The 12,531-nt window shown below is 29.9% G+C and overlaps 1 protein-coding gene across 1 annotated transcript; it reads right to left on the reverse strand.

Moving 5' to 3' along the window:
- Nucleotides 1–6,894: 6,894 nt before the first annotated feature.
- LOC106312527 lies at nt 6,895–8,907 on the reverse strand. The gene is made up of 3 exons (XM_013750088.1): nt 8,265–8,907; nt 8,011–8,196; nt 6,895–7,465 (listed from the first exon to the last, which is right to left on the reverse strand). The coding sequence occupies exons 1-3, from the start codon at nt 8,745–8,747 to the stop codon at nt 7,109–7,111; spliced, it is 1,026 nt and encodes a 341-aa protein (XP_013605542.1). The 5' UTR covers nt 8,748–8,907; the 3' UTR covers nt 6,895–7,108.
- Nucleotides 8,908–12,531: the final 3,624 nt, after the last annotated feature.

Here is a 12,531-nt window from a genome sequence, read left to right on the forward strand (position 1 = left end):
TCTGTTTTAATTTCTTCACCAGATGACTGAAATGTAAGTCGTCCGAGTAAATTATTCAACAGACGACTGAAATATAAGTCGTCCACACCCTAAACATAACCCCTAAACTTAATTATCTAATTAAAGACTTCATAAAATCAAATCAAACTTGAAAAGTGTTTACTATACACATAAATAAACACATATAGGTGAAAACTAATTTTTGAAAAAAACATTTTAGTTTTCCAAAATCTAACCCTAACAATACATACAATACTACAAAACATATGTTTGCCAAACTCCTAAACCAAAGTATTTCATGATTCACTACTTCCACTCATCTATCTTCAAAACAAATCAATTTTATCATATCTTAATTTATATCACTTAAAACTGTTTATAATTACTTGATTTTTATTTTTCACGCATCAAAATATTTTTTTACAAGATTTATAAATTATTTTTAAAATAAACTGGTACCAGACGACTTACACTTCAGTCGTCCAGACGACTTCCAACATCTCAGACGATTTACTGGAGCTATATTCGTAAAAATGGCTTCTATTTTTTTGTTTGGTCACAAGGGGTTGAGCTGTAATTTCACTAGGCTTTTAGGTTAGTTTTGCATTTGATTCAAGTTTGGGTATAGGTTTGGGATTAAAATCAAGTTGTGGGTTAGTTTTGGCAAAAACCCCATTTATTTATCAAATAAATTTAGTACTCTATCACATTTGAAAGAATATTAAAAAAAATATCTAATTAAAAATACTAGTTCTTAAGTATAAATAATAAAATATAAATTACTAAATAACATATATGAATTCACTAAACTAAAATGTTATAAAATAAAAATTATAAAAAAATATTAATTATTTGAACTATACAGTATTAATTATTATCAAGATTTAAATTAAAATATAACTATATGTTTCTCTATCAATGTAAATGTTATATATGATTTTGAGTAAAAAAAATGTTACAAAAATAACATGTATGACTATTTATTGTAAACAGAATATATAAAATTTAATTTTTTTTCATAAGATTGTTTTGTGCAATTTATGTTCATCTAGATCATTTGGTTCAACCTTATAATGAATATTATATATTTATGTTAAATATCATAAATAATAAGAATTAAAAAATTCTAACATATCTATTTTTATCTATCTTAATAATATATATAGTTTCTAGTTAAGTTATATATTTTTTAGATGATACAAAAATAACATGCATAACTATATGTAGCAGAAACATATGTAATTTCTGTTAAAATATATAGAAGATAATATAGGGTTTTTTTTGCAAATATGACTCCAAATTCAAAGTCAAACACAAAATTAACCCATGAAATTTTTGGAACTTTCATCTGCATTATTCACCCCAAAAGTTCGGATTATTTAGGAATGCCATATTTTTTTTGAAAATAAGTTTATTACTCTCTCATCCTCGTCTTCTTCAAGTATTTATAATATTGCCATTGACATCATTACACCAACCACCATGAACAACCAATTTGAAACTCTTAATGCACCTAAAAATCGATTTTGGCTCTTTCAATCTCATTTTCTATAAACTAAAAACAACATCTCTTTCACTTTGCTTCTATATTCATCCAGAAAACCCAAGATTTTGATTCTAAAATTTTTAAGGTTCATAGAACTATTCAAGCTCATGATTCATGGTCATTAACAAGTAGGTTGCTTTGGTGGTGAAGTATTGTGTGGTTAGAGAAGGTAAACAAGTTATCTCACTGGTCAACACTATGAAATCAATTTTTTTTCCAGATCTGTCCGTCAGAAGACTTCTGTATAAGCCTTCTCTTTACACGGAAATCTTCTGGTCAATGCATAGGTTAGTTTTGCAATTGACTCTATGTGTGTCTTTTAGAGACGACTTCACTGGAAGTCTTCCGGTTTTCTTTGTTTTCAAAAAATTAGAGAAAACTGCCGGTAAGTCGTCTAGGATAAATATGTTAGTTTTGCATTTGAACGGATTGTGTCAGAAATTTGACTTTTCCTAGACAACTTACACGAAAGTCGTCCAATAGAAAAGTAAAAATTAAATATTTAATTTTTATTAGACGACTTCCAAGTAAGTCGTTTCAGGTTACTTTTGCAATTGAAGAATAAAACTTAAATATTTAATTTTATCCGGACGACTTCTACGTAAGTCTTCTGGTAGAGGACTTACACGGAAGTCTTCTAGAATTTTATTCGGAAATTTTGGTCAAACCTTGGTTATTACAGAAGACTTCCATGTAAGTCGTCTGCCAGAAGACTTGCATGGAAATTGTCCAGATAAAATAAAATATTTATGTTTTATTTTTCAATTGAAAAAGTAACCTGAAACGACTTACATGGAAGTCGTCTAGAAAAAAAATACATATTTAAATTTTATTTTTCTGTTGGACGACTTCCTTGTAAGTTGTCTAGGAAAAATAAAATTTCTCACACAATACGGTCAAATGCAAAACTAACATGTTTATCCTAGACGACTTCCATGTAAGTCATCAAGGAAAAGTAAAATTTCTGACACATAAATTGCAAAACTAACCTATGTATTGACCGGACGACTTCCGTGTAAGTCCTCCGGGCGACTTCCGTGTAAGTCCTCCGGACGACTTTCGTGTAAGTCCTCCGGACGACTTCTGTGGAAGTCGTCTACGTCAACGTTTAGTAAAATTTCATTTTCTGTAAAACTATAAAGATTTTTTTTAACATTTTCTTGTTAATAATTTATATTACTCAATATTGGGTCTCCTCAATGAAATTTATAACTTAATTGGTGATAATTATGCGGTTAACAACATTCATGCTTATTAATGTTTCTAGCTAATGAGAGAAGACTTCCCCAAAAGTCTTCTACGTTAGTTTTTGTAAAACTTGTATTTTCAACTTTAAGATATATATATATTTTTAACTTTCAAAAGTGTTAAGTTTCTTCAAGAATATCAAGTGATATGGTTTAATGTTTCCCGCTTAAATTTCCCTCTTATATTTAAATTTCCCGCTTGAAATTTAAGTATTCCGAAAAACTTTCTGAGAAGAAGTCTTCTGGAAGACTTCTAGTGAAACAATTATAGGTTTGAACTAATGTAATGCTTGATCTTTTGTGAATTTGACTAAGTTTTCAGGAGAAGTTTTCTCCATTAGTTGTAGTAAATTTGATTAATTTTTTGTGTTATTCTGGTTTGCTATTGAACTTTTATCAATAACTTCAATAATGTCAAGTACTTTTGGCAAGATAACATTGTATACATGAACATATTTACCAAAAAATTTTCATTAATATATTTTCAAATTTACAAAAGAATTCATAACTAAAAGAGTACACATACAAATTACAAAACAGACCATAAACAAAACTATTATAGCTCTTTCTTCCACAAAGACAAGCTTAGACTCCACTTAACATGGGAGAAGACTTTCTCATAAGACTTATAGGAATTCGTCTAGTGCATTAAATGTATATCTAAAAGTATTCAAATGACTTCAAACATATAAAAACTTCAAGAATAAGATAAGAACTTAAAACAAACAAAAGAATATTTAAAAAATAAGAGCTTTAAGCAACAAGAGTTTACCAAATAAGAGAATATGATATATAGATCTACTTTTAAAGGAGCGGAAGATGAGAACCATGTAATTAAAACCTACAAAAGAAGATGAACTAGTGAGAATGACATGACAAAAAAAATGATAAATTGATATAAAGTTTGATGTTTACAAAAAATGATAAATTGTGAAAAAAATAAGAGTTTTAAGCAATCAGCAGTTACCAAATGAAGAAAAATCAGACATTTAAACTAACCAAAACACTCAGATCTGAAATGAAAGAGGAGACATAGAAGAAGACTCCGCCAGTTACCCTCACGTTTAAAGGTAGAGTTCCGAGAAGACTTCCCTCCACGTCTGTCTCAGATCTGAAAAACCTACATATCCAAAAGCATTCAAATGACTTCAGAACATAGAAAAACTTCAAAAATAAGGTAACAGCTTAAAACAACCAAAAAAAAAATCAAAAGGTAAGAGGTTTAAGCAACAATAGGTTACCAAATAAGAAAATATGATTTATAGATCTACCTTTAAATGAGTGGAAGATGAGAATCATGTAATGTAAAACCTGCAAAAACAAAATAAATCAGTGAGAAGACATGAAATAACTATAAATTAATATAAAGTTTAGTGTTTTTAAGTTCAAAGAGATTAGAGAGAGGTTGGAGAGTTTTAGAATGAGAAACATTATATTTTTGTTCCAGTCATTTGAGAAGAAGATAAAAAATGTGTAAATTTTCTTTATAAAGGAAAACAAAAATTCTAATAAGGTTAAAAAATTTCGATTCAGAAGACTTACTTGAAAGTCTTCTAGAAACTAAAATATTTTTAGTGGAAAACTAAAATATTTATAGCGGAAGTTAGAAGACTTTCAATGAAGTCTTCTAAGTGATAAAATACTAATCACCAGAAGACTTCTTGGAAGTCGTCTATACCCTAAATATAAATCTTAAACTCAAATAACTAATTAAATAGAAACAAACACTTCATTAAACATAAAAACTGTTTAATACACATAAAACTAAACACAAATATATCAAAATTTAATTTTTCAAAAAAATGTTAAAATTTCAAAATCTAACCCTAAGAATACATACAATACTACAACATATGTTGTCAAACCCTATATCAAAGAATATCATGACTCACTACTTTCACTCATCTATGTTGAAAATAATTCAAATTTATTATATTTTAATTTATATCACTTACAACTGTTTATAATTAAAAGATTTCAATTTTTCCCTATCAAAATACTTTTTACAAAATTTATAAATTATTTTTAAGATCTACTATATGAAAAAACTTCCTGGAAGTTTTCGAGAAGACTTACAGAACATCATAATACTTACAAAATCTCAGAAGACTTTACGGGATTATATTCGTAAAAATGAATTATGGTTTTTTTGTTTGGTCATAAGGGGCTGGTTGTAATTTCACTAGCCTTTTGGATTACTTTTGCATTTGATTCAAGTTTGGGATACTTTTGGGGTTATGTATTTAAATATTTTATAGATAAATTAGTCAAAATATAACTTTTTAAATTGAAAGAAAAGTAAAGTAAACGATAAACAATTTTGAGAAAATATATATTTGTTTGAGAGTGAAAGAAATTAATAAAGTGATTGTATTTATAGATACTTAAGACGAGAAAATTAGTAAAGTGTTTCTATTGGTCATGAGCATGCTTTTAATCCCTTTCTTTCTCCTATGCAGAACAATATATGTATAATAATATTATAAAATAACAATATATAAAAAAGTATTAATTATTTTAATTATATTACTTAGTATCAAGAATAAAAATAAAATAAACTATGATATATATATATATATAAATATATATTTTATCAATGTAAATGTTATATTTAATATGAGTGAAGCAAAAAAAAAAAATAGATGATACAAAAATAACATGTATGACTATTTTTTGTAAATATAATATCCAAATTTTTGGATATGTTAAATATATAATTTTATGTAAATGTGTTTATAAAAGATAGTTATATTTTATAAAGATAATTTTGTGTTAAAATAAATTATTTCATAAAACGAAAAAAAGGCAGTTCTCTCAAATAGCTTTTAAAAAATTTTGTCACAAAAATAACATTCAATAAAAAAATGACCAAAATAGCCCCTTTTTATTTTAATTTTTTTTAATATTTATTTTTTATTTTCTAAAATTTGAAACTTCATCCTCAAAACCTCACCCCTTAACTCTAAACCCTAAGTCTATATTAGTTAACCCTAGGGTATAAATACATTTTTATTCTTTAACAAAAAAAATTTGGTCATTTTTTTCCTTGAATACTATTTTTGTGACAAAAACTTAAAAAAACTATCATAGGGAATTTCTCAACGAAAAATATTACTCTCTCCGTTTCATATTAAGTGTCGTTTTAGAGAATTTTTTCGTTACAAAATAAGTGTCGTTTTCGATTTTCAATGCAAAATTTATTTTTCTATTGGTTGAAATATGGTTAAGTGTATGGGTAATAGTATTTTTTTATAGGAAATATACAAAATTAATTGTTTTCTTAATCCGTATGCTGAAACCTAAAACCACACTTATAATGAAACAAAGGGAGTAAATCTTATTTTTAAAGATTTATTTGTTTGGTTTGAAAGTCATAAATTAAAAAATTAAACTATTTAGCAATAATCAATCTGAATGTCATAATCCTTTATTTTTGTTCTACAATTAATATGCTAAACGGTAGAAAAATACAGGACAAACTGCATTTCAAGTAGACTGTATCCCTCCTGCATCTCCATTCAATCTGAATGTTATGATTTTGCCAATTTACGAAGAGTATAAGAAGCATTGTCATCATTGCATTAACTAAAACAAGTAAATTAACATATTCAAAAAGGAGAGAAAATAAATAAATTGCGATTCCTCGTCTCGTGCTTAGTGCGATCAAGGTTTTAAAAATCGGTCTAGTCGGCGCCTAGGCGGAGGCCTATGCGGCAACTCGGTCCTATCCGAAACGAATTTCTTAAAATTCGATTTATACCGATTTATATGATTCAAATTGGTTTAAACTGTTCTAAATCGGTTAAAATTGGTTAAAATCAATCTAAAATTGTCTATATATATATTAAATTAAGCAATAATATTATTACAAATCTACAAATTTATATACTTTCTTCTGTTTTGTATATCTAATTTTGATAATTCATCACAATAATTTTATAATTAAACATAAAACTAAAATATGTCATGTAAATGTATAAAATATATAAAATAAATCAATAATTTGCTAACGTCTAGACCTAGCCTAGACTCCAAATAATCCACCTAGTCGTCCCATAAAGTGCCTAGTTAACGCCTAGAGATTTTTAGAACATTGAGTGCGATAATACACATAATTATAAAATTATATATTCTCGACATACAAATAAGTGAAATAACCAACCACTCAAGTAAATTAAAGCCACCGACAATGGTTCTCTCCTTCGGGCACTTTCCACGCGCTGCCCCAACAACCCAAAATGCTGACCGTTGAGCTGTAAATCACGTTACCCTATACAACGACGTTTTTTCCCACTAAAAATGTTTAGTTCCTTCTTTAAACAGTAGTGACGGTGCAATTCTTGGTGATGGCTATATGCTTATTGAGAAGTTTGTGTTCGAAGTTGATGTCACACTCGATTTTCTTGAGGAACTTGGGCTTCACTAACTTCCCCAACACGTAACCTCGTGATCGGACAATGAAGCTGAGCTTCATTGGCACTGGTGCAGGAGGTGCGGGCGGGTCAGGAATAACGACGGGAGCTCCTTTCTTCTTCTTTTTAGGTTTGGGAAGTGGAGCTGGAGGCGCCGGCGGTATCAAGGTCGCGCCACTTCCATATAACGGAATCTTCTCTCCGGTTATATGTACCAATACCGTTCTCTGGCTCTTCCTTGACTGATAAAACTTCTTAATCTGCAAAATATCATAAATCAAACCACCAAAAGAACAAACAAATAAGAAACCTAATTTTGTCTCATGACATTCAAAGCTCAGACCACTATGTGTAGGGATGTGGCTTCGGTTAGAACGGTTAATCCGGTTAGGCTAATTCAGATTTTGGTTAGATTGATTTGCACAAAATTCTACCGAATGGAGCCAAACATAGATTCGTTTCAGATCCGTTTTTGGATAGTTTAAAAAAAATTAATATTCGGTTTTCAATTTGGTTTTAGCTGGCCAAAATTTGGGTAGTTTTGCTTAAATCCCCAGCTATTTTGGTAAACTTGTGTTAATTTGGATATAATTGTGGTTTGGTTTGATACAAATCTATATATTTTGTTAACAAAATTAATGAAAAATTAAACTAACCAACTAGCAAAGTAAACCAATTCGATAAACTGTAACCAAACGAATCAAAAACCCAAAAATTTCGGTTCAGTTAGGTTAATTTTGGTCGGCCTAATTGTGTGTCAGAGGTTAACCTATGTTCAACATAAACAAGTTAGGTTAGGACTTACAGATCCAGAGCCGATTTTCATCTGAGAGAAACTGAGATCGATTGGAGTTGAAGTAACATGGACACCAAAGAAAGTTCCCGTGTTCCTATACAACATTCTCAGAGTCGCGTTCATCGTGATCATGTCCGTTCCTACACCACCAGCATCCTGACCAGCTTGGACCTTAAGCGTCTCGAATGTTATACTCTGCAAATTTTGACCAAACAGTTCAGATCTGAGACTTTGGATCAGATCTGAATAAGTTGAAAACTAACCTTGACAGTGATCTTTGGTTTCTGAGGTTTAGCAGCTCCATACAGAATCAAAGAGAAGAGACCCAAGAGTATGAAGAAGCCAACGATGAAGGCCAAGACATAGCACCGACGAGGCAGACCACGATCTCTCTCGCCATCATCTAACAGTCCTTCTTCTTCGATCATCGCACACTCTTTCCACTGCTTCTCTCCGCCGTGTCCTTTCCGCTTCGAGCCGTCGTTGACTTTCCGAGACCCGGGTTTCAAAGACCCGGAGAATCGGGTCGAGGAGGATTCGCGTGAGTGGCGACCCATGGAGGATTGAGAATGCGGCGGAGATCCCATCGGACTTAGCACCGGAGTTGAGTGGAACGATGTCGCCGTTTTCTCTCCGTCGTGGGAGTCACGAGACGGTGATTGGACATAGTAGACTGGTCGGCGAGGGGATCTGGCTGGTGACGACGCCGCGATGCTCGTCACCTCGGAGTCGGTTTTGGCGTGCATCTCCGATTTGGAAGCTGGAAAAAAGCAACAAGCTTCCTCTGGGAACTGAAACGGAGGGAGAAGGAGACAGAGGAAAGTGAAGCCTGTTATGTTAATGTAACGAAGACTCAATGTGTTAAAGGATATGTTTGGTAATATCACCCAAACGCGTTCGCTACTATATAGTTGTTGTGGACTTTATATTGTTAGTCTTTAAAAAATTAATTAGCAAGAAAAACAATTCAAAATCATTTTCCTAGAGACGATCAATCTTTCTTTTTGGCTGAAACAAATTGATTTTCGTTTATTTTTATTTTCTCCTTGCTATTAAGTTCTCTGTTTATTTAACGTGGTTAGCACAACTGATCAGAAGAAATAGATATATCGAACTTTGGTGTAAAAGAAGTTTAATCTACTTTGTTTTTTTTTTTTTTTTTTTGTAAAAAGGCTTGAAGGGTTAAATCCGGGTCTATTAAAAACACAGACCTAACCTCCGGATGGGAGGTCCAACCAACGGATAGATTCTCTCCCGGGTATTCAAATGGGCCGTAAGCATGAGCCCATATCCGCGTGGCCACATGTGGAGCTAATAATTTCACACTAGAGGGGAGTCGATCTCTGGTCTGGACCAACAGGACAACTCTTCCTCTAGTGGAAACCACTAGGCCACCACGATGTTGTTAAGAGGGTTAAACCCGGATCTATTAAAGACACAGACTTAACCCCCGGGTGGGAGATGCAACTCACGGATGGATCCTCTCCCGGGTATTCAAATGGGCCGTAAGCATGAGTCCATATCCGCGTGACCACATGTGGAACTAATAATTTCGCACTAGAGGAAAATCGATCCCTGACCTGGACCAACAGGGCAACTCCTTTTGTTGCTAGTAACAATAATGCTACTAGTTACAATAATTATTGACCTTCATATGATAACATATTTAGAAAATTCCAATGTAGTAAAACATAAAATGTATGGTTAACATAATGACATATATCAAATTATATATTTTGTTATTGAAACAGTTGATCAAATGTCAAAAACTGATAATTCAGTATTGAAACACCGATACAAGCCAAGTAAAAACCAATCATTTTAATTTAACTAATTTAAACCAATTAAAATCTACTAGTTAAATTGGATCATAGCAATTTTTTATTTAAAATAGATCAATTATTAACACTAGATTACTGATTTTGACATTCCGTCCACTATCCTGGCACTAAAAATATGATGGTGTTAATTATAGGGTTATACATGTTAGTTAATACTTAATGAAGAAGACTTAGGTTGAACCTTTAAATTCATCTATCCTCTTGTTACTAATCAAAATATCACCTAGATTAATAATAAAATAGATTAATTTTATTTTAAAAAATCTGAAATAATTGAAAAAAAATAATAAGACCAATTTTAATGATGCTAACGCCACTAACTAAATCCTAAACTTTAAATCTATACCCTAAACTATAAACTCAAATCCTAAACCCTAAACCCAAACCATAAACCCTAAACTCAAACCCTATATACTAAACTCAAATCCTAAACCCTAAACCCAAACCATAAACCCTAAACTCAAACCCTATATACTAAACTCAAATCCTAAACCCTAAACTCAAACCGTAAACCCTAAACTCAAACCTTATATCCTAAACCCAAATCATAGACTCTAATTCAAACCATATATCCAAACCTAATCCCTACGCCCTAAATTCAAATCGTAAACCCTGAATCCAAATCCTATATCCTAAAGGTTTGGGTTAATGTTGATGTTGTTTCTTTAGGGTTTAAGATTTGGGTTTAGAGTCTAGGTTTGGGTTTTGGATATAGGGTTTGAGTTTAAGGTCTAGGGTTTGGGTTTAGAGTTTAAGGTCTAGGGTTTGGGTTTAGAGTTTACGGTCTGGGTTTAGGGTTTAGGATTTGGGTTTAAGATATAGGGTTTAGGTTTATGGTTTAGAGTTTGAGTTTAGAATTTAGGGTTTAGGGTTTAGAATTTAAGATTTAAAGTTTAGTTAGTGGCGTTAGCGTCATTAAAATGAGCGTCATTATTTTTTTTCAATTATTTTAGATTTTTTTTTTTAAATAATGTATTTTATTATTGATCTATGTGGCATTTTGATTGGTAATAAGATGAGCGGTGAATTTAAAGGTTCACCTTAAGGGTGAACCTAAGTTTTGTTCATACTTAATACATGTCATTTTACTTATATAACTAGATTTTGATCCGCGCGGATTTATTTTTGAAATTATATAAATTCTTCTTATATAATTTCTATATAAGATAATGTATAGGTTTTGGTACATTTACCCATATGCACTGAACCACAACAAACTGGAAAAAAAAAACAAAATTAAACTGAATTTCATAAATAACTGAGCATATCATATGTCTTTGGAACCGAAAAATACAAACCAAACTGAGAAACAAATGAGTACTTAATTTTTAAAATACAAATTATATACCTACATATATTAATTATATTTAATTTCTAAATAACTAAATATCCTAAAATATTATTTATAAACCAAGTTATGCAACAAAAAAAATTAATGACTCGAATATTTTTTATTCAAATAATTAATAGTGAATTATTTTCCTGTATTTTTTTTCAAACGGCCTAAACTATCCGATTTAAAGCGCAAGATATTTTACATTTGTGAAAATTCAATAAAATGTATCATATGCATTGTTAGAATTTGTAAAGTAAATAAACATGTTCTATTTAAACCAGTCTTTGCCATTTAAATCTCTAACCCGTTTAGACTCATTTAATATTTTTATGATAAGATTAATCATTTATTTCATATATAAGAATTTATGATCAAATCTTAATAGTTGATTGCATGTAATTAATTAAATTAATGTTTCTTAGTTGAATAATTGACATTAAAGTTTTTAGTTTCCAATTCACAGTAAAAATGAAAAAAAATGTTACACACGAGAGGATTTCCCATTACAACTTATATTAAACATAACTAAACCATTGAAAATTTTATACTATTAATGGAACTATATATGGTAATGATCACGTCACGTGTAAACATATTTGAATAATATGTCCTATATTAATTGAGATTTATTGTTAGAATAGTTATATAATAGATTATGGGAGAATAATAAATGAGTTCATTTAAATTTGAAAAAATTATGTAAAGTATTTATATAGTTAGAGAAATATAGAATAAGACTAAAAAAATAGATAAATCGAATGAAATAGTCTAACAACCTTGTTTAAGTAGATTTTTTAAAAGAATTTTAATAGTATAGATTCATTTTTAAGTGAAAAATATATAAAAGTATAGTATCTAAAAAATAATTTTCAAAATCGTGAATAATCAATATTATTATTGTGAAGTCGGATTAGTTTTAAAAGAACCGATAATTTTCTATGAAGTCATGATATTCTATAAACGACATTGATGTATTGGAATATTGTTTGATCAATATTTTTTTTAACAGGACCCGACCTATTGCAAGTATTTGATATAATGGAAGAGGGTGAAATATATATAATTGACATGACCCTTATGTGTTAATTTTTTAATATCGTTTATATCAAGTATTGTAGGGAGTTGGTTTATGCAAAACGTTTAGTGAGTTATTTGAAACATTTGATAAGGTTTATATTAAATGTTTGTATAGTCATGTGGTATATTGAAAGATCTTATGTAAAAAGATTGAGCTAGTTAAAATGGATTTCCTTAAATGTTTGAGATATTATTTGGTTGATATATTAAGGGTTAGTTATAATATTTAGTTATATGTAATAGGTGTGTTCAAAAAAAAAAGGTTATATATAATAG

This window comes from Brassica oleracea, chromosome C8 (genome assembly GCF_000695525.1).
Source record: "Brassica oleracea var. oleracea cultivar TO1000 chromosome C8, BOL, whole genome shotgun sequence".
Classification (NCBI taxonomy): Eukaryota; Viridiplantae; Streptophyta; class Magnoliopsida; order Brassicales; family Brassicaceae; genus Brassica; species Brassica oleracea.

What these genes read in the sequence shown, in the direction of transcription:
- LOC106312527 (XM_013750088.1), bottom strand. Translation starts at nt 8,747, where the DNA reads ATGCACGCCAAAACCGACTCCGAGGTGACGAGCATCGCGGCGTCGTCA. An exon ending in AACCAAAGATCACTGTCAAG is followed by an intron (nt 8,197 to 8,264) that starts GTTAGTTTTCAA and finishes CAAAATTTGCAG; the next exon opens with AGTATAACATTCGAGACGCT. An exon ending in TGAAAATCGGCTCTGGATCT is followed by an intron (nt 7,466 to 8,010) that starts GTAAGTCCTAAC and finishes GATATTTTGCAG; the next exon opens with ATTAAGAAGTTTTATCAGTC.